At 38.2% G+C, this 26411-nt stretch overlaps 1 protein-coding gene across 1 annotated transcript in view; it reads left to right on the forward strand.

The window, feature by feature from the left end:
- The first annotated feature begins 5944 nt into the window (after positions 1 to 5944).
- The window catches only part of rnf19a (ring finger protein 19A, RBR E3 ubiquitin protein ligase), a 33263-nt gene continuing 12796 nt past the window's right edge, over positions 5945 to 26411 (forward strand). The window contains exons 1-2 of the mRNA XM_065293225.1: positions 5945 to 6095; positions 23367 to 24198. Coding sequence (XP_065149297.1) covers positions 6065 to 6095; positions 23367 to 24198 — 863 coding nt within the window. The 5' untranslated portion in view covers positions 5945 to 6064. The remainder of the gene's footprint in view (positions 6096 to 23366; positions 24199 to 26411) is intronic.

Raw genomic sequence — 26411 nt, forward strand, 5'->3', positions numbered from 1 at the left:
AAGAGATCCTTCTAAAAATTACACACTGCACCTTTAAAATTCATACGATCGGAGGTCCTACAGCGGAGCAGCGACGGCGTAGGTTCCGCGTCGGTTTTCATTTATACTTTTGCGTCATCGTCCGCGTAGACGTGCAAACACACTCGCGACCGCTGGTGGGCAGTCCACGCGTGTAACCACAGTAGCAGCGTGGCCGTCAGAGAAGAAGCAGCTTGGCAAGTTAACCCACAAACGAAGAAGAAACAGCAACTTGTTGTGTATAATTTGAGAAGACCAGCAATGATGGAAGTAAATAAACAGCGACTTTTGATGCAGTTTGAGTTAAATCACTCCTCAAGTTGGCTCATCTTTGTTTTTACCGTCACAAACGGAAATACCTATGACACAGTTTTTTGTACCTTACGGGAGGGGTTCTGGTGGACCAATCACAGTGCTTGCGGTCCGCGTAGATCTGACGCGCTGTTAAAATTTTTGCCAGGTGCGCGTCAGGCTACGGATAGCCTGTGACAGTGTCACTTATTTGAGACATTTCTGTTTTTCAGTCAATGTACTTTTGAAATTTGAAATACGCGCCTTCACAGAGAGAAGCAAGATAAACAATTTCTTGGATTAATAACTTTAAAACTTCTCTGTACTTTATATACTCCAGAGAGGGCCGCACCTGCAGCACATCTTCATTTAAACTACTTTTGGTACTGCTTTTGAAATTTAGTAAAAAAATAAATTATTGTGATTACACTGGTAAGTCATGCTTTTTATTTCTAAAATTTCTAAATTTCAACCGTTTTGAGTAGGTTTAGGGGTAGGACTGTATTAGCGGCATAAAATATTTTGTAAAAGCTATATTGTTTCTAAACTTTTCCTACATATTTCTGTCCATTGCTTATATAAATAATGAGAATATAAAAAGATTACATTACGTATTTTTAACATTTTTGGATAAAAAGGGTTCGGTTTTAGGGTAAGGTTTGGGGTAGGGTTAGGGTGGCAACCAACATTATCAATAAAATGGGTTAAGGGAATTTTTGTTCATGTTTTATGTTTTGTAGCTGTGAAAACGTAATAATGCTACGATTAAATTTTTTAAAAAGGTCTACATGGTACGCTTCAGTATAAATGTACAAAAAGTACGTTTTGTGTTTTTTGAAATTTGTTATTATTACTATGTATTATCAGCACGACCAGGCTGGAATTTGGATTTGAGCAACAAATGCTGAGTCAAACTCATCTGATAAACTGTTTATGTCTAGTACAATTGCTGACTGACAAACATTGAAAAATCTACAAGATATCCCCTGTCTGCTATTGATCCTAAATGTTTTTCTCCATCCAGAATGGTCCAGAATCCTCAAAGGTGTGGTTGCTTCTAACCACAAAGGTCATAGTCTGAGTTACAGCCTGCGGTTACAAAACTTTGTATTAGTGTTGTGTAGTCTAGACTGTGAAATTGAGGCTTAAGAGGGATTACTGAAACAACTCAGTGATCATTCAGTGATGCTTTACTTTCAGCCGGACACACTGTGCGCTCAGCAGACTCTCTCTGTGGTTTCTTTCACACAGTCTAGTGCTCATTTATATTCACCAAAGATCCTTCTGGGCTTTTATCTCACTAGGGGATACGTTCATATCAAGTGTATTCAATAAAAACATGACATGCTGGTTATCATTGCAATACAATTTGTGTGTCTTAAACTTTATTTATTCGAAATAAAAATGTAAAATCCATTGCACCCATTTGATATGTTGAGCTTGTCAAGTTCATTGTTTTAGTAATATCTTTTGATGTAGCATTCACGCAGCGCAATGTTGCAAAATGATTGTTATACTGTATTATTGTAATGATGTATTAGCAAAACACATGTTCTTTCCATGATGCAGAGAGTAATGGTGCATATTTGTCCATACTTGGACACAACTGGCTCTTCACACTTGAGTGCGTGCACCCTTAACAACTCTCTGAGGGCGAGTCATTACATTCACCTGCTGCTTTTACCTCCCAACCAGGTGAGCATAACATGTTGTCTGAGCAGTTGTTCCACGAAATGCCCGATAGCAAATGTTACTGCACCTCAGCTGATAGTGCTAGCAACACCAAGGTCATGGGTTTGAATTCCAGGAAGCGCACATGCATATACACAACGTATGCCTCGAATGAACTATTAGTTGACTAAATATAGTATCAGGTTCAAAATTACAGGTGCCTTTAGCACATTTTGTCCCATTTATTGTTGTTTTGATGCAAAATGGTGTTTGCTTGACACACATAGCTAAACACTATGGGGCAGGGTTTAGGTTAATCCAGGACTAGGCCTTTCGGACATTTAAGTAGTTTTTACAAACAAACATTACAGAAAACAATACTGATGTGCATCTTGAGACAAAAAATGGCACTGATATCTCAATGCAAGATGTTTTTAAATTAATTCAGCTCAAAATGCTTTTTAGTCTGGGAATAGGCCCTGTCCGGGAAACCGCCCCTTTATGTGTGAAGAAAATCAGCCTATAAAAGATGACTACATCAGTCGAAGCATCTCTGGGTGATACCTTAATACGTTTCTTGTAGCACATTTTATAGATGCTAAGTTTCACAACATATCAGTGAATGCATTCTGTTAAGTCTTTCTAATCAGGTGTGTATCAGAGACACAAACAGCAGTGTTATTTGTAATGGGTGACGGGACACATCACACTTTGCTCTCAGATGATCTCCATTGACACCAGTTGCTATGCATAGGGCAATACAGCCAGCTGGTCATATAATTTACCTGGTGCACATGACTAAACATGCCCATTATAGCCCTGCTGTTACAGATACCTTGAGCAAAGTCAAATAGATGGTTAAACATAATGCACAGCCAGAGTGGCTGGGACATCATTGCTCGGATTTACATATACACACATATTACTCCTACGTTACTGTAATGAAAATTATTCTTCAAAGGCGATTGAATGCAATAACCTTATTTAAATGCATGCATTAGTTTGTATAATAAACTGCATGTGGTGTAGCTGATACATAGAACCATCAGTTACAGATACAGTACTGATAATAGTTTGAAATGTGGTTAAAATATATCTTAATTTTGCAAAAAGTGCATCTTGAGGTTTATGACTTACCTGTACAGTCTGCTGTTAATGCAGAAGTGAATGATGCTAAGTCTTACAAGTTTGAGCAGAATTGAATACTTTTGTAGTGCTGTAGGGTTTTTTCTGTAACTCAATCTGAAGGCTGCAGCCTCCGGAGGTCACATTTGTAGGCTCCGTACGTCATCAAGAATATTAACAATTATAAAGTTGACTATTATTATAAGTTAATCATAAATTGTTGTAATATGCGTATGACTTGCAGATGCTCAGTTAACTTAAATAAATCAGGCTTGATGACGTATGCAGCCTGCATATGTGACCTCCGGAGACTACAACCTTTGAATTGAGAAACTGTCATATTCTGTACAACTTTTTTCTCGTTCCTGTTTCATTTTTCAGAAATGACTGTATCTATTTATCATACCATTCAGAAAAATAAAAAAATAAACACTACACTGGAAAAAGTGAAAGTTGCATCTACTTAAAAAATTACTTCAATTTGTTATACTTCAAATATTTTGTTTTTTTTCCAACCTAAAAAAACCTACAAGAAAACCTATCACATGTTAAACGTCTAAAATAAACTTTGATGGGTGGCACCTAAAAAATTTAAGCTTTTTCACATAAAGTGAGAAAATTTAAGTTGAAAACATTTATATTTATAAAAATATAAGTTTTTTTTTTAGTTAATCAAACTTTCACTTTTTTACAACGTACAGTGACTCATGTTAACTCTTTAAGGCAAACTATCAGGCTAGTTATTGACTCGTTTTGTTTATTGCCTATGTCAATAGACAAACACAGCAGAAATTAAGTTAGAAAACTCTTTAGACGAAGCAGAATCTCTTTATTGATCCATGTAAATCATTTATCATTGATTCTGGTTTATGCTAAACCTCATTGTGGCCCAGATGGACTCGTATGACAATACTGATTTGAAGTGTGTATGTTCCTGTTCCATATACTGACAGAAAGACAAACATCAACTGATGTAAGAGTTGACCTTAACCATCCATTTTATCCTAAAATGGTTGTTTACACCTATTTTTTGTGCCAAAACAAATTCATTTATTATGAATAATTCTGAATTATGAAGGTATTGCAGGTCAAAATATGCACTCCAGCAATCACTGGGGTGCTACCCTTTACAGGGTCCCAAAATGTACCATTAGGTACAGATACATATACATTTTGTACCAATATGTACTTCTGAGGTCCTAATATGAACTCCTTACTTAGGTGAAAAGCTATACTTTCCAAAAAGGTGCAAACCCATTATTTTGAACTCCTAAGACCCGAGCTTTGGTTTGTCTCTTGTTTTCAGATTTCTTCCAGCTATTACCAAAATAATAACCAAATATTTTTCTTTGAAAATAAAGCAGTGTATCAGTTCATGTTTGTCTACAACAGGTTCCAGTTACACAGAATTAAGTATTATGGTGCAAACAACAAATAAATGTGTTGTCCACGTATGTGGACACATCAGGTCTTAGGGGGTTAATGGCCATTATTTATGATGACTTGCTGGTAGATTTTTCAGACACCTCTGTTTCTTTGCAATAGATGTTATGTGTATTGATTTGTGTGGGTAAAGCTGTTACCCCAGTATCTCTTAAATTAGAATAAGGGTTTGTCCCAAACGCATGCATTTAGACATTGGCTGTAATGTATCAGGCACAGAAATGCAAATGGAACGCTTATTGTTTTGTAAAGTGCTTTTGTTTGTGTGTGATTGACTGGGTGTGTGTGTTGAGAAACATTCTCTGGATGCATTCCTTCCTGTGACGCAAGATGGCTGTCTTCTGGCATATTCAACAAATGCTTTGTTTTGAGACAGTCGATCTAGGAAGTTCTTTTTGTCATGGAGACAAACATTACTGCTTTACATAAAATGGTTGAAACTTTTAAACCAGCAAACTTACAAGGAGAAGTCAAAGTATCACTACATCATGGTTGCATAAAGAAGTTTTATCATCCACAGAATCTTTTAGAAAAACTTTTTTGTAGAAGAAAAAGTTACACAGACTATTAAATGGTAAGAAAGAAATTGTTCATTAAAGAAGCTTGGCTGAATGGTTCTTTGGGAAATCAAAAGATATTTTTAAGGGTGTAGTGCCATGTCATCACTTACAAAATATGTCGATATCCTAGAAAAGGTTTTTCAAACTTTAAGGACCCCCAAATATACATCTCTTTTGTTAGGGACCCCGTCCTAAATATAACAATACTTTTATTTAAACCAAATATATAATTGGCTACACTTTATAGTAAAACTGGATGTATAAACCTGAAGACAAACATTTTTTATTCATTAGTACTGCCGCAACTTTGACAATAAATGGTTTCATTGGAGCTTTGCAAGACATTCTGCCTTACGAACCCCAGAAAGATAAAGAGGACTCTAATAAGAAAAACACAGTAGAAAGATACAAAGTAAATATAAATTATACTGGAATGTATGTAGCAAGAACTGAGAGATAACTACCTAATAAATTAACTTTTATTATAAAGGTTTTCTATCTTTTTTCCCCTAGAACCCTGGGGGTCCCTGGACCCCAGTTACAAACCCCTTTTCTAGAGTACTTACAGTACAGTTTTATCATACAGTTTTGTGTAGCCCAATAGTATCTGAAGTATTCCCTTTCTACATCACCAAAAACATAATTTTTATATACCACACATTGTTATTTTAGTAAAAATCGCAATTTTAATAGGTAACCTAAAGAAGTATCGTAATTTAATTAATATATAAATTCTAAAAGTGTGTTATGACGGACGTTGTATGGCGACTCGGCAAGTCTCGCGAGATTTGAATTTGAACACATATGTGAGAAGAGAGCGAGACGGATGCCAGTGAGTCAGAGCGAAAGCGAGCGAGGCATAGGACGGCTTGAGTTCAACCCGACAAAACAACTCTACAAAGTAGCCTTCTTCTTTTTCAACACTCGGATTTTTTCGGTTTTATCTGTCACCTGGAATGAAATGCTTTTACGTGGATGACTCGAAAGGTCAGTTGTCGTTTTAAAGGCTTTACAAACGGCTAGTCGAAGGGTTTGGCTAACGGTCGCTTTCGCATTCGCTTGCGAACGTGAAAGCGCACAATTAATGTTACGTGTTATTTTTTTTAAACAAAGACGAAGCCCAAAATTGTCGTACGGCAACACACATCAGCCTGTTCGCTTAATTACGACCCCTGGCTGGCGTATACTGTCGAGAAATCTCTTTAAAGGGCCTGTGGAGGGTCCGACATTAGACGGACCTAGCGTAGGCATGCAGCCAGCTAACGTTATCGCATTGTCCGTTTGTTTCTGTTTGATCGGTTTAAATTCACGCCTTTGTTTCCAGGAAGTGTGTTAAAGTGAAACATTTACCTAGTTTAATCACTGAGTGTGAATGTCACAAAACCTTTGATCGCCATTGATGTTTTCCAAACCATTGTTAGTAGCTTGTTTTGTCACAGTTAGCACGCCCGAAATGTGTGAGTAGTTATGGATCATCAGATAAATCGTAGAGGAGTCATAGTGCTAGAGGTGTTTTTAGTCAGATATTGCTACAGATCTACTGCAAACAGGTTGCTGATACATATCGGGCTTGCTTTGAATTATTTTTCCACAGCTTTTGCTAACTTGCCTGAACAAGAAAAAACCACTAACGCTGTGTTAAACTCAACCAGTGAAGAGAGAAACTAGTAAAAGACAATCTGATTTCACCCAGTCTTTTACTTTGTTCAAAAGGTTCATCTTGTTTTTTGGAATCTGTTGTAGCAACATGGGACAGCTAGTGTCTGTGACCATATCTGATAGAGGCTTCCCACAATTGTCTTGGCTTTAAAATGAGCATTACATACACTTGAAGTGATGGAAACTGTGCGTCTGTTGCTTCAGATGTTGATGTTAAATGTTGATTCAGCACCCACTATCAGAGGTGTAAGATAAAGCTATGAATTGAAGTTGTGGGTATTTATTTATATAAACCAACACACCCACGTCAGTGAAGATCATTTCCAGTAAGATTGATACCTTGGTCTGTTTTTAACACACTGGCACAGTGGTAAAATAGAGGATTAGCATTTAATCTAAATCCTGCATAGAAGCGGCTTATTTTCAATGTCTATGCTGTCTGCTTTTCATCTGAAACCAAAATGGAGACACAGACTAATGATCAGAAGCATTTCTGTCATAGCTAGTGACTTTGCTAGCCTACGTTATCCTGAAATAGTTTGGTTATAAATAAATTGTAGCTCAATTTTAAATCTACATGTCATTTATCTTAAAGAGAGATTGAGATATTTAATTCTTTGTCATTGTGGTTTGACGAACTTTGTTATGTTTATAAAGAGAGAGAGCTCTACAAAATGTTGTTTTATGAACTGTTAATAATACTTGGGGGCAATACTGCTACTCCACATTTCTTGTTTAATACATGTATTATTTAAATTACTAAAAAAGTTATTTTTTTAACATGGAGTGTTTTTCCCAGAATTAAGAGGTGACCTAACTCAACCACGAGTTGTTACAACAGTTTTGGGTAGTCAGATGACTGCAAATATTGCAGATTCCTCATTTTCGCTTGTTTTTGTTTTTTGAGGCTATGATGAAATTCTTCTGAAGAGGTTAGGACCTTGTTTATGCTGTCCCCTTGGGGTTTTTGGGGGCTTGTTTCTCTCTTCACAGCTGAAGAACAGTGAACGCTTCATTCTAGCAGAAAGTGCCCTGCAATCAGGTGGCTTATTTGGCTAATAAGGCTGGATTTACATGCCCAATTTAGATGCCCAATTTCGATTTGTTGCCTGTATCCAATATTTTTTTTTATTAAATTTTTTTTAATCTGCTTACATCGTCTTTTAAAAGCGATATCAGCATTTACGCAAAACAATTCAAGGTAGACCTTCTGACCTGGAACAGCTTAGACCACAGAGGAAGTAAAATGTTGCGATATGCAATGAGCACAGACAAAATTATTATACAAGAATATAGAGCTTTATTTCAGTAACAAGATATAAAACTTCAACATTACTCCGCTGAGTGGAGCCGTCATCCTCCGTTGCACTGCTAAAGGCAGGCATGTGATCGCGGGTTGTTTTCAAGGGAGTTAACGTCATTTGCCAGCGTCGCATTTTCAATGACGCATGACACATATTGATGTGGGAATATCATATCTGTCCGCTTACATTGATGATGCGAATGTATGTAATCAATTTATTTTGACATATAAATGAGTTTTAAAATCGTTTGGAGAATATTGTATTCTATGTAGGCCTGTCGCGATAACAAATTTTGCTAGGCGATAAATTGCCTCAGAATTTATCGTGATAGATTGCTCCGGGACCATTATAATAATGCAGATACACCTTTTCAAAGATCTATAAACTTTTATTTCTAAACAATAAGTAATAGGCTACTGGAACTGGAAGACATTTTAAATATCCACAAGAAATGAACAAAATAACAGGATGATTGCGTTTTAGGTGCATATGCATGTTTGTCGTGTTGCCACTACAAACTGCTACGTTTTTACCACAAATGCGACATAACGGCTCGTTCAGGTTTAGTGGTTCACCTCGGTCATTAGGTTTAAATCCAAAGTACTCCCACACTGCAGCTGTAGCGTTTGGTTTTGAAACTTGGCTGTTTACACTTGGTATTAAGATGTGTTTTTGATCAGATCACAAGTGGACGAGAGAGACCTATCACGTTTACACCTGGTATTTAAATCCGTCTCTTTTGTCCACTTTCGACCGCTTCTGTGCTGAATACTGTGAGGGGTGGTCTGTCGAGACAGTGGGCGAGTCTCTCCGCTGTCATTTGAACGCCAGCGGGAGTAATTATGAGTTTATATGGACGCAAACTAATATTATGTCCACTGCTTGTTTAGCAAGTAAACATGCTGCACAGTATTTTCTACATGTATATGTTAGAGCTTTCTCTGAATTTTCAGCGCAATTGATGAAATAAGATCGCCCAACTTTCACACGCTTGCAAAATGAAACTGCGGAGATCACCCGCTTTAGTTTATCAATGAAAGGCTAAAAATAGCACTGTTCACCTTGTGTCAGAAAAGTCAGAAAAGACGTAAAACATTGTGATCCGATCGATAAAAACGCATGTTAATGACAAGTGTAAACAGCCTCTAGTAAATCCATCTTTTTCTCCAACTCTCGTCTTAACTAGTGTTTTCTCCTGCTACACTCCTCACGCGGCGCTCATCCTCCTCAGTACGCCTACTGTGATAGGCTACGCCAGGAGTCCCCCCTCCCCACACAGATCATGCGACTGACAAATGACTGACGAGGGTTCACTCCTTGTCACTCGTTGCACGGAGCGGTCATCCAGTCTCTTTGGTAGAGAGATAGAGACAAGGAAAACAAACAAGCATGCAAATGTGAATTATCGCGGCCTAAAAAAATGATCGAGCTCATTTTATTTACCGTGCGATTAATCGATTTATCGTTTATCGCGACAGGCCTAATTCTATGCACTTTTTCCTTCTTACACGTATCCGATTTGTGGCACATTACGGAAGTTTTGAGTCCCTTCGAACATTCAATAAATGCGTCCTAAGAGTTGGCGTACGTCTTGAGCCGGCTTTGCCTTGTAAACTTTTTTTGAGGTTTATGCATGTGCTAGCCTGATGCGCGCAGCCTTTCCAAAATTATAACAATGCGTTAATTCTATGCAGTTAGAAGCACTGTGATCTGTAGAACCTCTCCCTCAGGTCAAAAAATCGGCATCGCATTTAATTGTACACATTTCCGCTTGAGATGTGAAACACAAAGATTGATCAAGTTAAGGAGCGATATTAAACTCAAACTTCTACAAAATTGCTGTCTATTTTCCTCCATTACTGCTGATGCTTTTTGTAAAAACGTACTCAACAAGCTGCTGCTGCTGCTGCTGCTGCTGCTTTGGCTTTCTCCTTGATACTGTGTATACACTGTGTTTTGCCTACTAGCGGTGTGCATATTGCACATCGACACGAGCAATGATGCAGACGTATAATAAAAGCCACCACGTAATCTGCAGCATAGGTCCTACAAAGAACTATAATTCCCTTTAGTAGCTTCAAATATTTGAAACTTTGGTGTTGATGATGCTCTCTCTAATATAGTGCCGCAGGGATGAAGTATTTTTGTAGGCTAACCCAGAATTTAACGGGGATACTGGTTCCCTCACAGAAAAAACCCCATAAATTTTCCCCATAGAATTTTTGGTTATCTCAAAAAATAAGCTCTGTGTTATACAAAAGTTTGACACTCATCTGTTTTCTTCAATAAGTTATTCTTTGCAGATGAACACATTTTCTATTTTATTTTGAAGTGCGTTTGCTAGAAAAATGAAAAGCTGAGTTTTGTCTTCAAAATTCATACATTTTGTTCATCTGTGAAGACCAACTTCTAGGACAAATTTAAATTGTGTAATTGAAATAAACCTGTATTAAACACAGAGCTTATTTTTGCGCTAATACAAAAGTCTGGGAAAAATTAATAGGCTTTTTTGGGAGAACCAGTGTCCGGTAACTTCCGTGTTCGCCTACGTCATCCCTGCGGCACTATTTTTCCATGATGTTCTATTCTTGTGATAAATATGTTTCTGGTAAACTGACCCTAAAAATAAAGTGTGCAGTTTGTGTACTCTAGAATAAGAATTGTGAACCATACCCATGGCTGTTTAGTGAAGGGGATGGTTACGTGACTCTGAAGTTTTAATTATAACTTATTTATGGCTAAGATGTAATAACACAGTACATTAGTTCTTCTAAGAAAGAAATATCAGTAACTTTGTAAATCAGTAGTTATTACCGTATAGACGAGTGTTTGTGCCTGCCTCGGGTATCGGTTTGATGTTAAAGCATGGTTTTGTTTAGTAATGTGGTTGTTGAATTTTTTTGCTTAATTGACGAACTGACCTCTGCACACAGCGTTTATGCTTTCATTCACTATAAGCCCCCTCAGGTAATGGTTTCAGCAACCTCACTGGCAGTGATCTATGCTGCAACCACTTATCTAATAACTAGTTATTCTTTAACCACTGTTATTACTTACATTCCGGCTGACAATTCAGTGCACAAGTCCAAATAATAAAGATTAAGGCTCTAGATGCAGCTGTCTATATAGGGGTTAATAGTACTGTGAATAACATGTTTTTACATTTACATAAGCCCATAGTTTACCTTTTTTTTATTTTATTTTTTTCTTTGATTTAGTGCTTAGGCTTTATCCACTTTTGTGGTGGTGGAGGTTTCATCTACAGTCATGGTCCGTGCGTCATGTGTAATGCAGTGTTAGGAAATGATGGTGACACCTTGTACATCTAATCTTTGTAAAGCTTTTGTTATAAGTTTTAATATGTTAGCATTATAGTGTGTGAGCTGTAAACAGAGAAAGGACAGTGAAAAGAACAGAAAATAACTTTGTCTGTTTGCCTAGAGAAGGCAAAAGTATTTGTGTTGCATTTTAAGTGACTCATTTTAACAATCATTATATGAAATGATGTTTTGATTTGAAAACAAGACTTTCACTTATGAGTAACACTTTGCATTGCATCTGAAGTCAAGGGGAATTTGACAGCAAGCGAAGTGCTGTTATGAAAACCACATCAGTGTTGTTCTTCTGAATTAGGGACTTGACATGGTTTTTGTCTTTGTTTCTTACAAGTACACTTGTCTGCAAAGTCCTGTTTTAAGCTTACAGACACAGAGTTTATATTTTCAACTTCCGTTGCCCAACAGACACAGTAGCCATATATAGAAGAGCTGTGATTAGCTTTCATCAATTGAAGCTAAATCTTGCTGGTGAATGACCTGAAGAGGCCAGCTGAACTTGCAGCGTGTGGATCAGATGCACTTGCTGATGACGTCTTAATCTCTGTCCTTCATTCAGGATCTAAGAATGAAGCTCCTATTAGATTAGACACTTGGCCAATAGCAGCATGTACACAAGGATGCAGAAGCTCAAGTTTGCTAACACAGCTATATAATATTTATTACATGAATTATGTATTTCGTATCTAGAATTTACAAATTAAATATACATATTTAATATGTGACAAGCCTAGTAGTGATGCGGGGGTCTGGGTTTTATCCAACTATGAAAGTATTTGGCCCACCCCGCACCACTGTATCTATTTTTACTACCCGCCCGCCCCATACCCGTGACTATTAAATAGACATCCTAGGCATTGTATGGTAAATGAAAACTTTATTTCAGCCTACAAGTGCTGTGAAACTGAACATGTAAACTGGCAAATATACTAGGGATGCACCGATAGGATTTTTTTGGGCCGATACCGATTGAAACAGACAACTTCTTGCCGATACCGATGCCGATACCAATATTAAACACTTGTACACAACACTATACAGTTGGTCTATTAGCTAGTTTATTTCTGCATCAATTTATTTTTACTGAACATGGATTGGATCTAATTAACATTCAACTGACCAACATAATAAGAGAGACACAAATTAAGCTAAAACAAATATAATAAGACAGCATGACAACCTTCAAAGGTGGTTTTTGCTATTCAGCATTTATTTTAACTCATTTTTTTTTTTTTACATATAATGGATTTCTTTATGCAGTTAATTAATAAACAATCGGTATCGGCCTTTCTCGTGCTATTGCCGATATGCCGATGGTTTCAAATTCATCAAAAATCGGCCGATAAATATCGGCGGCCGATACATCGGTGCATCACTAAATTATACGCTTATTAACCATTGAAACATGGTCATATTAATAACAATGTAGGATAATGATAAACATTTTCAACATTTGCAAAGCAGCGTTTGTATTAATCTATGTTAGATTTAGCAGCTTGACCTTCTTTGTTTTTTGATGATGTAAATCTAACCTTAATGTCCCTGCACCTTGTCTTCACTTTTATTTCTCTGTTTGTTTTGTTGTGGCTGGCTGCGGGAGCTGCTTGGCTCTTTCATGACGTGAAGCCAAAGTTTTGGGGACATCACGCAAGTTAACTGTATATTGTAACCTTATCAAAGAACCTAGTAAAATATTAAAATATATTTCAAAATATTTTATATAGGCTATGAAGAATGCAACAAACATCATTGTTCTTTATTTTGTTTTTAGTGACCCACGCTGTAAATAAAGTGAACATTTCTTTACTTGCGGGGCATCACTAAAGTATATCCCTTTTCATTAGGGATGTAACGATATTTCGCCGTACGATACTTCCACGGTGTTGCATTGTGCATGATGGGGGATATTTATACGATGACGTTCTTTTAATTTTATTCGTTGACCGGTCAACACGTGATTTACTTTGCGCCAGCGTCACCTGTACTTCACCGCAGTCACACAGACATTTCTTGGATCACCCGCAGCTTGAACAGAGGGTCTGGCAGAATTTTGTTTTCATATCACTCGACGGGAATGTTAATCAATCGCATGGACGCGTGCACGCGCTTCTGTTCTGTCCGTCATCCACGCGCAGCGGCATACAACATGATTGAGATATCTTATGAAAACATAACATAACTAAAGTAAGTAGTGATCGACCGATATATCGGCCGGCCGATACATCGGGCCGATTTTAGCAGGTTTTAGGTGTATCGGCATCGGCCGATTCGCGGCTTGCGTTCGCCGATAGTTTTTCCCCGGCATTAATTACAGACAGGCACCCACAGGCAGCTCTGTGTGGCTGGAGGCTGCCTGCAGCCCGTGCATTGCCCCTCCCCCCACTAGCAGAGCGGAGCGCTCAAAGACTGCTCTGGTAAGTTTTAAACTTCAAAGCATCTTTTAACTGTTTGACTGAAATATTGCCATATACTTTGAAAGTGTTAACACGTTGCTCTATATGTGCGTGCAACCATAGCTAAGAAAGTTGGGTTCCTAATGGAAAACGCGAATGCCTATCATTGTATTTAGGGAGCTTCAAATAGCTTTTAGGCTAACCGTATGCATACGGCAGCTGTTACGAACACTGGTCATATGATTAAATAATGCTGACGTTGTTCCGTGATTTTGTGGTATTTATAGGAGTTTTATTCAGCGACCACCAGTCTGACGTTTAGAAGCGACGCGTGCTCATAATGCCGCAAGCGAACGCAGGTCATGTGATCAGCCGAACAGCTGATCATAGCTGGACAGGGTGGGTTTTTAATTCTCATCTCCATAAATATATGTAGTAGTAAAAGGCTAAAAATCAATATCCATTGCTGATAGTTTCTCGTCATTGTGGAGAGCGCAGTTCATGGTTGCATATGTTTATGGTTGTTAACGCGGAGTTTCGCGGAATCTTTGTCAGCGAAAAAAATTAAGACATTCGACCCAAAGCACTTTAGGCATGGGCCGGTATAAGATTCTGGCGGTATGATAACCTTTAGCAAAAATACCACGGTTTCACGGTGTTGCGGTATTACCATTGCAACACTAAAATGTGTTATTTTCAAATGCCAGGTACAATAAAGCCTTTAAATTATAATATGCTTTCAAAACATATATAATATTTTCGTAATATATATTAAATGTAAACATCAAATCAATCACATGACTTCATGATTTAATGAATTTTGTATAAACACAGCTCATACCTTGGAGACGGTATCACAGAACATTTTAGTGGTTTTGAAACCTTGACTGTTTTAAACCTCGGTATACCTTGAAACCGGTAATCGGCCCATGCCTAAAGCACTTAGTTCCAAACAGTTCACACATGACTTTTGTGTGACCGGAGAAGTGTTTTTTTGTAAGTTTTGTCAACATTTCCGTTCACTGAGAGCGCAAAGATACATGCACTCTCTCATCCATGTCTCTCTCACTGTACCCCTCCCACGTGCACGCGCTCAACTATCTGACCGAAGTCCGTACACAAATCCTCATGTATGTGTTCAGTTTTATGCGTTTTAAGCGAGCTGAGGCAAACTAACTATCCCTCGCATTTATTATAGGGCACTAGGGTGTGTGAGGTACAGAAGTGGGGCAATTGGCATGTTATTCAGAATTCTTTTTAAGTTGTTTTTTGATCAGTATTGCTGTTTACATTTTCCTTGTCTTCTTATTAAAGACATTTGCTATACAAGAGATTAAGTTAAGTGCACTAAAACTTAGACCTAAGCATTAAATAGGTTGTAAATAGTTGGTTACTTTCATGGATAAAGTAAAGTGTTCCCCTTGTTATGCTGCTTGGTTGCTGCTATTGTGTGCAATGGTGTAATTATTATTTTATTTATGTATTTTAAGCAGCACTGAATTTTCTTACTTGTTCTACCTCACCTTTTTTTACTATTTGTTAAATATAGTTCAATTAATGTTCCTTTTTTAAATTAAGAGTTGTAACATTTGGTTTTATCATTGTGTTATTTTTATGATATAAACTGAATGAGAAAAAGCAGTATCGGCTCCAAATATCGGCTAAAGAAAATCGGCAGCTTGTATCGGTCATCGGCTAAGGCTGATGGAAAAAAATCGGCATCGGCACAAAAAAATCCATATCGGTCGATCCCTAAAAGTAAGTTTATAAATAATGATCATTATCTTATTTTGACTCCATCACTGTTGGCTCCTGTAGATGTACATCAGAAATGTTTTGTGCAAAGCAGGGAAAGGGAAGCAGAAATGAGAGATGATGAGTTTAAAGTAGTTTAATCCTTACCTAGTCATGTCTTAAACATTGGAGGAAAAATCTCAAGTACACCTCTGTCAAGTCTATAGAATTGAATTGTTGCTAAAAAAAATCACATATGTGTTATACTATTCTGCATTTTCAGATATGAAATTAATATTTAGTTCACTAGCTGAAGGACACAGTTGGCAGTAACTATGACTGAGATTATTTTAGTATAGCAGTCATAAAATGACTGGTTTCTTTAAATAGTGCTATTGTAAAATATTCTTGTAAAAATAAGTTATTTATCATTGTATAATGTAAAATGCAAATGTGCAAGAAAATGTTCTCTGCTGTCATTATTTCCAAACCTTTTATGCCATTATGCCTCCAAACATGTTAACAATGTTCATGTTAAGTATAATGAACAAGATACTTAAATATTTTTAAATAAATGTAGGAGTGTGTGGGTTAAGCAAAGGGCATTGTATAAAAGTGTTAGGCTTTCAAAAAAGTCAAAATTTATCGCAACTCCTCACTAGTCATTTTTTTTATTGTAATTTCAAGTTGAATAAAGTAAAAATGTAATTTTTACAGTGTAGGACCGATCTCATGATCAATTCCAGAATGTGTTTGCGTTTACACAAAGGCACTCTGGCAATTTGATTGCAATTTTCTGGGATCAGCGGCAGCGCAATGTCAAAGGGGTTTCTGATGTAAGCGAAAGATGTCCTTTTGGGACAGCATGGTTTATTTTTAATCAATGGCTACTTTAGTTAAGTTAGTAACGTTACTAAATTTGGTTTACTATTAGTTTAGTTAATTCCCCACCCCGTCTGTTGATGTTTAACACTACTGTTCCTTCTGTTCTTTATGTAAACACCTAGGATACAAAGCTATTTTAGTTTTATTGTCTCCTGGAACAATTGTCACCTGCTAGCCAGAGGTCAATATGTAAATATGGCATAAAGGCCATTAAACATTACAGTGCTAGTTGTAGCTCCACCTGTCCTTGTTAAGTATGCTATGCTCTTTCCTGCTCAGATTGGAATGTAGACTGATTATAACGCACTTGAATAAGCTTTTTATTTTGTCTGCTCAGCTGACAGCAGTTTGGAAGGGATGCAAAAGTGTTACCTCTCACCGGAATTCGTCTAGATCCAATGAGTTTTTATAATAGTGGTTGAGGGGTGTCTGTGACGTCAGTCTTTGGATGGTTGCGGTGAATGAAATTCCTTAAAATTATGTCCAGCTGTTGTGCTGCTAACGATGCCAAATCACTAGCCAGTTTGGTGGGTTATGTTGTCCAATACTTAGCCACATTTGCTGACAAAGTTTATGCAATCTGCGCAGATTGAACGCACATACTCAACTCATGAATCAGTGTTTGATATTGAATCGTGCAGAACCTGCACTTCATGGGTTTCGTCTACACAACTGTCACTACGCAACTAGTCAAGGCATACTGGTTTGATTGCCTTCAGGGTGATGGTGCTGACCCAAAGAAATGTGGGGTAAGTTGGGTTGCATCAACAAAGTTTGGGTGGTGATCACATTTACGGAGAAGCCTTGCTGTGTAAACTGAGAACCAAGACAGCTAGTTGTCTATCACGTCTCCCATCACTCTCTGTCACTGTGTTTTAATGTAGAGTTAATCACACTGATATTTATACTGGACATAATGCTTTGAACAGATATTGCAGCATGTAAGCCAGAAACCTGAGCAGGTGGGATGCAAACTCAACAGGGGTTTTTCACCTTGAAACCTTGAATCTTCAGGAAGCAAGGGGTTAGACATTAAAGTATGCCAAATGTATGTCGTTGCGGCGAGGAAGTATGTACTTGCTAGCGGAAATTGCTTTAATAAGCTCATTATAAAAACCCCACTGCCTTCTATATGCATGCCTGCATTTCCTGAGCTGCACACAGGATGCCTGCCAACATCTGATGGGTGTGTATGTGTGTTCAGAAATAGCAGGAACAGTGGCGAGCGTTCCTGGGAGAAATTGAGTGGACTCCTACTGGTATAATCGACAATTGTGCTGATGGAGAAACGCTTATTTGGTCTCTTGGTGAACACAACGCAGCCCAAGCTAAACTCAGCCTTACAAAATGCCTGGCTGCTGACATCATTTCCTAAGGCTCAGACTCAGCTAAGGCTTGCTTAGCTGACTGGGAAAGAGGGAGGAATAGAAAAGAGGTGTGGAAACATTGAACTGTACTGCAGTCAGCTGATATCTGGCTCATGGTTCGGAGTCTTTAATGACTCTTTTGGTTGAGGTAAATGATTCAAGCGGTTCTTAACTACTTGATTATTTTACATGGCTCCTTGGAGTCCGACATTACGATACTAGCCCTACAAATCTCCTAATGTCTTGCTTGTATGGGCTGCTCTTATGATGTTGGCTGCTGCTTTATGATGGAATCTAAATTAAATGACTTCCATATGTGGAAAACGTTGTTCATGCAGCAGGAAATTGATTTTATGGATAATGTTTTTGTCATTTGTTTTTTTCTGGTTTTGTAGCAATGGGTGGTTTGTCTCTAACCAGCGTTAATGTGCTTTTGAGTTAAGCATTGTGATGTCAGAGTCCTGTGAAAATGAACAGTATTTACACCTTTAACACAAACACCATATTTGGGTTGCATGGTGAAGGAGTGTTTATGGCAGGGGTCTCCAATGTGGTGCCTGCACAGAGTCTGTGATGTGCCCACCAAAGCCCATTCTAAATCAGTGTTTTGATATTTGCCATTTGTGTTTTTTTGTCATCGCAACAAAATGGGATGTATCTAGCCAAGCATGAGCAATCTGTTGGTAACAAGGAGGGACAAAAAGGAATTCTAACTAGTTCAAGATTGTTCTTATGATAAAGAAACAATGTTCAGAAAACAGTTTTTATTTGCCTCAGCTTGTCCAACCAGAATGTTTGTTTGTTGTCCCTTGGGCATAGTTTGTGTGTTTGTTTATTATTAGAGGATTTACACTCGGTAAACGAAAATGTTTGATGTAATTTACTGCTCCACTGTTTATATGAACTCCCTAAAACCCCTTATCTAAACCGAGACCACTTAATGAAACAATGAACATCACCACTTTTTGAAAATTTGAAATTCTTTACATAAAGTTTTAAAATTAAATATTAAATACAAACGTATATGATGAATGTTGTTGTTTTTTGTGTTGCAGTTTTTCCAGTTTTTATTTTATAGTATAGCTCATGCTTTTGTTTTAAGTTTAAGATAGGTTCATCTTCGGAACATCTGGCAATGTCTAATGAGTTTCCATGATAAAATTTTAGGGGAATAAGAAAATTGGCAAGGCATGTTTACACTATAGCCTTGGGAAAATCAAGATTAGAAATTTGTAGGGATGCACCGATACCACTTTTTTGGAATACGAGTACAAGTACTTGCATTTCAGTACTTGCCGATACCGATACCAAGTACTTAATAAAGAAAAATGATTTAAATTTACAGGTAACAGCTAAATATAATTTAACAAAAAAAAACAAAGAACTAGCTTTCCAGTTTGTTGTAAATTCTGCCTCTTTGGACAACACGAGGCAATTACCCCTTACACGCCGCTTAAACATAGACATTTCTCAGACCGTGGTATCGATTCCAGGTATCGGGGAACTTTTAACGAGTATGAGTACTTTAGAAAATGTGGTATCCCTAGACATTTGTTCTTGTTTACCAATATTTAACATAATGTTGATATGACATTTGTAAACGTCACACCGCACTGGTTAAACAAGGTAGGTGTGTCCTGGGAATGTGTTCAACAGTGTCAGCTGTTTAACTTTTAAATAGTTTTTGTTTCATTCTGGTCTTTTTATTCTATTTCTGTTATATGACCAACTCAGCCTGTACTAAAGGGAGTTTTTGCACACATGAGTCAATGGTAGCAGGGCCTTAACTTTTTGTTTACCAACATTGATCATGAAAAGTTTGGGCTTTTTTTAAACAGATGAAATGTTAGTCTAGCTGGTTTTTAACATAACATCTTTAATGTATATGTCTCACAGGAAACATGTACGAGTGGAGTCAGTAAACCACAACCAGTCTAATTATACATGGTTTCTTATCACTGATTAGTTGACTAGGTATTTGGGCAAGTCACTGGCATAGTTTTGCACGTACATTACCCTTCCTGCGAAAACCCAACTTTTTTCTACATAAAATCATGCTACATAATGTAAAACGTATAACCATATCTTTAATGTTGACATTGGTAAGATTGAAATTGTGAAATGTGAAATTGATGACTGAAAGATGCTCTTAATCTCATAATTAGATTATATGAGCATTTAGCCAAGATTTCACAGACAGGGTCATATAATAATTGCATGTCTTCCTGTTCTTATCCCAATTCACATAAAAATAAAAATTTGCCCTTACTTTACTCACCTGATTGCTATCTTGTGTATATGACAAACACATTTACCCCTGGTTTCACAGACATGGCTTAAGGCTAGTCTTAGACTAAAACGCATGTTTTAGCTGACTCAACTGAATACAACTTGTCCTGACAGATCTTAAAATGTGCCAGTGCCATTGATTTGTCTCAAGATGCACAAAAGTAACTTTTTTTTAACTCTGTGTTCATACTGCCACCGGAAGAGCATCAAAGTGGCCGGAAGTCATTAATTTTCAATGAATGGTTTGAACTTTGAGGAGAGTTGAAATCAGCTCAACTTTGTGGTAATGAGCTTTGACGTGATTCGGCTGCAACCAATCAGAAGGCAGAAACCCATAGAAGTCTTCCGCTTGAAAGTATTGCAGAGAATGCATTCGAGCGTCAGAGCATCCACTATTCTTTGTCTGTAGCGTTGTAGGCAGGGCGGCCAGAGCATTATTTTACGCTCCAGGTAGGCGTGAGTGTACAGTAAGTCTTGTTTTTTTTTTTAAAGATGCTTAAACTTCTTATTTTATTTATCTATTGATGCACGGAAACAAAAATTCTGGGCCACTCCAACTTTCCTGTCTTCACCTGTAATCAAAGGTACACAAACGTTGAAAGCATTCACCATTTAAACGGGTGTATGATAACGTGAGATGATGTTAAACCCTCGTAGCTGTTATAAAATGCACTGTAACCCCACTGCTTTGCGGGGTTTATTGCTTTTATAAAACGGTTACTTCATATGCATAACGTTAGTGGGATTTTATAAAATAAACTTATTGTTTGTGGTTTGAGTTAGGGATGTCCCGATCTCCACTAATAATACGTGGCCGATCACATTTCTGAATCGGACAGCCGATCTTATTACAACTATTTCATGTACTACGGCTTTTGATCAGTAAGTCCTTATCGATCTAAAATCATTGTTAGTTTGAGTCGTTTATAACATGCATTTGAAAAAGCTACACTCGTCAAACATAATTATTAAACCTATTCTTTATTATCATGAAAATACCTGAAAAGATTTGAAGAACAGCAATATAAATATATCCTTCAGCCATTTCATGGAGCTGCGTGTTATCACAGCTGCGTGTGTATTGTTCCTCGTCTACAGCGCATTTTGAGTTTCTGCACGAGAGCGCCCCCTGGCTTTTGGATGTAGTGGCATTTCACCGTAATTCATTGAGAAACATAGCAAGCATTATCGGCCGATCGATCGGAGCATCCCTAGTTTGAATCAACAATGCAGGTTTCTTCATTTGGCAGACTGTCTGCTTCCTTTCAGTAAATGAGCAAATGCTCTTGTGTGTTTTAAATGGAGCGTGTGAAATAATCCAGCTGGGAAGTATGGACGTTTGTATTTGCACAAGAAAGCTGATGTATACCTAGTATGGTTTAGAGGGCGCAGACGAGTGCGTTTGAGGGAGTGGTCTTGGATCGTAAAAGCCAAAAAAGCAGCTTGTGGAAAACACCTCTTCCCCTCAAGAGAACTGATGACCTTTTAAAGTTTATGTACTGTTTGTATAACACGCTCTTTTCTTCTGATGTTTAGTATGAGTGTTGATGTTAGTCTTATTAGGCTGTAATGGAGCATTTTGGACCAGAACAAATTCATATGCTTGGAAGCACTTTCTAAATTGACCAGAGTCCTTCTAGTTAAGGACACTGATTTACAGCCATATTATTAAATAAAAGTTTATTAGTCTTGTAAATTATAATCAAATAACTACGTATATATATTTATATATAACAGTTCAGCTTTTTAATTGTTTTTGAGAGTTTCATTTAATTAATTATTGTTTAATGAAGTTGAGTAATGCTTGCTTATGCAAAAGTCTGGCACTGCCATGGTGCTAGGTATTTATGGATGGTTGCCAGTGTTCTGCATTGTTTTTGGTGTACTGCAGAGTGGTTAAAAGTATAGTTGCTGGGTGCTTACTAGGGATGCAATTTGAAATTAAATGCATTTTTTTTAAATGCAAAAAATCAACTTAATGTAAAATAATATGACGCATATATCCTGTCTGTTGATGGTTAATTTATACTCACACCTAGTTATGCATTTAAAACAAATTAAAACTCCATCTAACTGGTTTGCCAACTTAACTTGGATGACGCATTCAATCAATTTTTTTTACTTTTTTTTACAAATAAATCACAAATCAAAACACAATCGCAGTATCTTACGAAAAAAATAATAAATTGCATTTAGATATATTTTGCTTAAAGTGATGTACGTTTTACTTTGTCCTCAGTGCTCAAAGCATCACTTTCTTTCTGGCACTGTTGCTATTTCCTTGCAACTTGCCAAGACCAGCCTGAAGAACTAAAGGGCAGAATGAAATCAAGTTTGAATTTAAATGAAATTAAAATGTTAGCATCTGTGACTAGCTGGGATGTGTCTTACAAGTGTGTGTTTGCTAGCAAAGGATCACTGCAATTTAAACGCTGTGAGCTTGAGTATAATGGGGTGCAGTTAACTTTGGAAAAACAATAGCATACATGAAAAGCTACGCTGTTTGAAGGGACTTTTTTGGAGTTCAGTACAAATGTAAATACAAAGCCCACACTTTTGTTTTTGTTGCTTCTGTTGTTACGTTTCATTTTGCAAAAATAATTTAGGCAGTAGCACATTATTTAGTAGCCTACCCACCAGTACTTTGACAGGACCTCTCATTAGTAGCTCCATACACTCAGATCTTTTTAGTAAACTGGCTGGAGGGCTTTCACCCTAAATTCATCATTACTATTGAGGTCTGAAAAGCGAGCTCTCTGATACAAAGCAGATGTTTTATAGATGACAGCCTCTCTGCTGTGCTTATGAAAGGCCTGCAGGCAGGGCGAGATAAAAAACCTGATCTGTGAATGATGAGAAGGTTCCTCATTCTTGGGTTTCCTACGATCGTAGTGTCTGTGGCTTTTGGTGCAGTAGCTATTCTTCTACCTTGCAACAGTTTCAGTGATGTCACATCCTGTTCAGGAGTTCAAAAGTGGTTTTGTAATCTTTATAATCGTTTCATTTCTGTTAACTCGCTGTTTAACTTTTCCACTGAGTCTAAGCTTGGCATGAAAGTGTTTTTCAGACAGCAGGAGTCCGTTTCAAACTTATTTTTAACATAAATTTCATGAGCTGTAGGCTGAAAATGTTTTGCTGTGTTCTTGCAAGGAGGTCTTGTCTCATCTTTTTTCAGTGTTGGTTGTACCTAATACTGAATTTGTAGTTTAAAAGTGCTGATATAATATGTTGTGAATTTGGCTGAAATACCTGTGATCTGTTCTCACCTGCTGTGTTTTTTTGTTTTCCACAGATCAGGTCGAGATCCCACCTGGCGTCTCCAAACTGACACGTGTGTCCCAGCTTGAGCTGCCCGGCTCAAGGGAGCACCTCTCGGAGAGTTCACCGCCATGTCTTAACACCTCGCACTTACCTCTGAAAACCCTATCCCCCCTTCCCTCTCTCTCCCCTCCCTCCCCCTCCTCCTCTTCCTCCCCCACCCTTCCTGTAGAAGCTCCCCAGTCTTTTGGAAACCATAGTGCCTCCTTTGGAGAAATGAGTCTGCAGCAGCAGGGGTCCGAGAGGGACCTTCCCTCCGCCACCTCTTCCGTCAGTCTACCCTCTGTACGGAAGACGCCCAAAAAGCGCCGGATCTCGTTGAGGTCGTTATTTCGCCGACGTTGCGGCGATCCCAAGTCCCGCAAGTCACGGGCGCTAGCTGCCGGAGTGGACACCATCGCCAGCGTCGAGAGCGTGCACTCGGAAATGTGCCAGCAGCAGGATCACGTCTCCGCTCTTTCTGTGCCTGGTGCGGCCTCCACGTCGTCATCATCGTCCTCGGCCTCAACCTCGGAGCTGCTGGAATGCCCGCTGTGCCTGCTGCGCCACACCCGAGACCGTTTCCCTGACATCATGACATGCCACCACCGCTCCTGTGCTGACTGTCTCCGGCAGTACCTGCGCATCGAGATATCTGAGAGCAGGGTCAACATCAGCTGCCCGGAATGCTCTGAACGCTTCAACCCCCACGACATCCGCATGATACTCAATGACCGAGTGCTTATGGAGAAGTACGAGGAGTTCATGCTGCGCCGATGGCTGGTGGCGGACCCTGATTGCCGCTGGTGCCCTGCTCCAGACTGCGGGTGAGTGCACAGTGCTTCTGCATTTATTTTGAGGGGATGTATGTCATTACCGAGCTATCAGAGACACCAGCCAAAATTACAGTCTGTTTGTGGAGACACGGTGGGGTAGGAACTACTTTATATCACAGTTTATATACATGATTAAATTTTAGTTTGAAAGTCTTCACTAAAGTTTTCGATGGATCATTGATTATTTTGTTACAACAATTACATGACAGGATCTTATACCCCTGTTTGACATTGTTGCATGATGAGTACAACACAGTACTAAATGTTTCCATAGCAGCATGATATGTTGGAGTTTCTACCCCACATTTTTCCAGCTAGGTCAAAATAGCTAATGTTTTAACTACCTAGCTGTGAATGTTTCCACAGCTGCTTTGTGTTAGCACAGCTGTCGTGTATGTGTGTATTTACTTATTGGTGGGGTGTTTGTTTTGGTGTTTTGAAGAGGTGGTTGCCATTTTGCCTGTGCGTGTTTTTATAGATGACCCCCTACCTAAAGTGACTGTAGGCATATAATTAAATAAATTAAAGGACCAAAACTGACCGGAGATCTCCAATGGAGAACGTCCTTTGCACTTTGTTACAAAAAGCAATGTGGTCAGGAATTGAGCCCTTGTTTTCCCTTGTTGAACCTCTGTGCTCAGCCTTTGTGCCAAATATATCTGGGATGTCATCTAAAGCCAACATAAGCCAAAGGCACAGTATTGTGTTATGATCAGCGCTTTTGAAGGCCTGACACTGTCACTTTTAATGGACTCTTTTAATCATGCTGCTGGAAAGCCTGGCACGATATCTTATGTTACAAAGATCTGCACCCTGCTGTGCCTTGTTTGAATGATGATGACACAAATTTCAAAGCTGCCTATTATTTCTTGTACTTGATTGGTACACATGCTTATTTTTAAGGGGTACCATTTTACCAGGTACTTACAATAATGTGCCTGTTGTGTTTGACACAATGACTTTACCCCTGATCAGAATAGAGGCAATTTAATTTGACAGAAGTGTCAGAGGGGCAACAAGAAAGTAGCACAGGAACTAGAGAAAAGTGTCTTGATAGACCACGACAACAAACTAAAACTATACCGTTAAACGTCACATTAAGAATGGGGGATTTGGTTTGGCAGTCACATTTATTTGTGGTGGTTGGGCTAGTGCGTGTGGTGACATGCTGGCCATATTGTCTGTTAAACTAGGTCATGAATTGTCCCAGGAACATTTGTGCTTTAGGGCTAAACATGAGATACAGGGAAGACCAGCAAGAATGACTGTGTAATAGTCAAAAGGCACTGCTTCTTACTTTACAGCTCATGATTGTTGTTGGTGAAGGGTTCAGGAATTTCCCCCTGGTTTCACAGACAAGGCTTATGGCTAGTCCCAGACTAAAACACAAATATCTAGACGCAATATCCCAGTGGCATTGGGTCTCAAGATTTGTCTTTTATCTTTTTTTCCAGCTCCCCTAGAGTTAAACAATTAATGTTTCACAGTTTTGGAATCCATTTAGCCGATATCCGGGTCTGGCGGTGCCACTTTTAGCATAGCTTAGCAAAATTCTTTGAATCTGATTGGATCATAAGCATCGCGCTCAAAAATTAACCATAGAGCTTCAATATTTTTTTCTGTTTAAAACTTGACTCTTCTGTAGTCACATCCTGTTCTAAGACTGACAGGAAATTAAAAGTTGCGATTTTTTTTTTTCTAGGCTGATATGGCTAGGAACGATACTCTCAATACAGCGTAATAATCGAAGGCTTGGTTGCCTTACCATGGGTCCAGCAGGCGCAATGATATTACGCAGTGCTTGAAAATAGCCCACTTGGTAACTTTCGATAGCTGGGGACTATTTTCGGTCTAATCCAATTTAACTAATTATGCTAAAAGTGGTACCGCTAGATCCAGAGATCTTCTGAATGGATTCCAAAATGGTAAAACTCAATTGTTAGGGGAGCTGGAAATGTGCATATTTTTATAAAAGTCGAGTGTTCCTTTAATTTAACTAAAGTTTAGTCCTGGCTTTATGCCCTGCCTGTGAAAAAAAGCCCTTATGTACTTGTATCTAGAATCAACAACTAAAGTTGTATACATGTTTGTTATATACAAAGGTTGCACAAGCACGTTTAAGAACCCTTTTTCATTTAAAGGTAGGGTAACAGATTTGATCCTGAAACATTTTTAGTTATGCTGGTTAAAAGTCTCCTCACATT

The sequence above is a fragment of the Paramisgurnus dabryanus genome, chromosome 19 (assembly GCF_030506205.2).
Source record: "Paramisgurnus dabryanus chromosome 19, PD_genome_1.1, whole genome shotgun sequence".
Lineage (NCBI taxonomy): Eukaryota > Metazoa > Chordata > Actinopteri > Cypriniformes > Cobitidae > Paramisgurnus > Paramisgurnus dabryanus.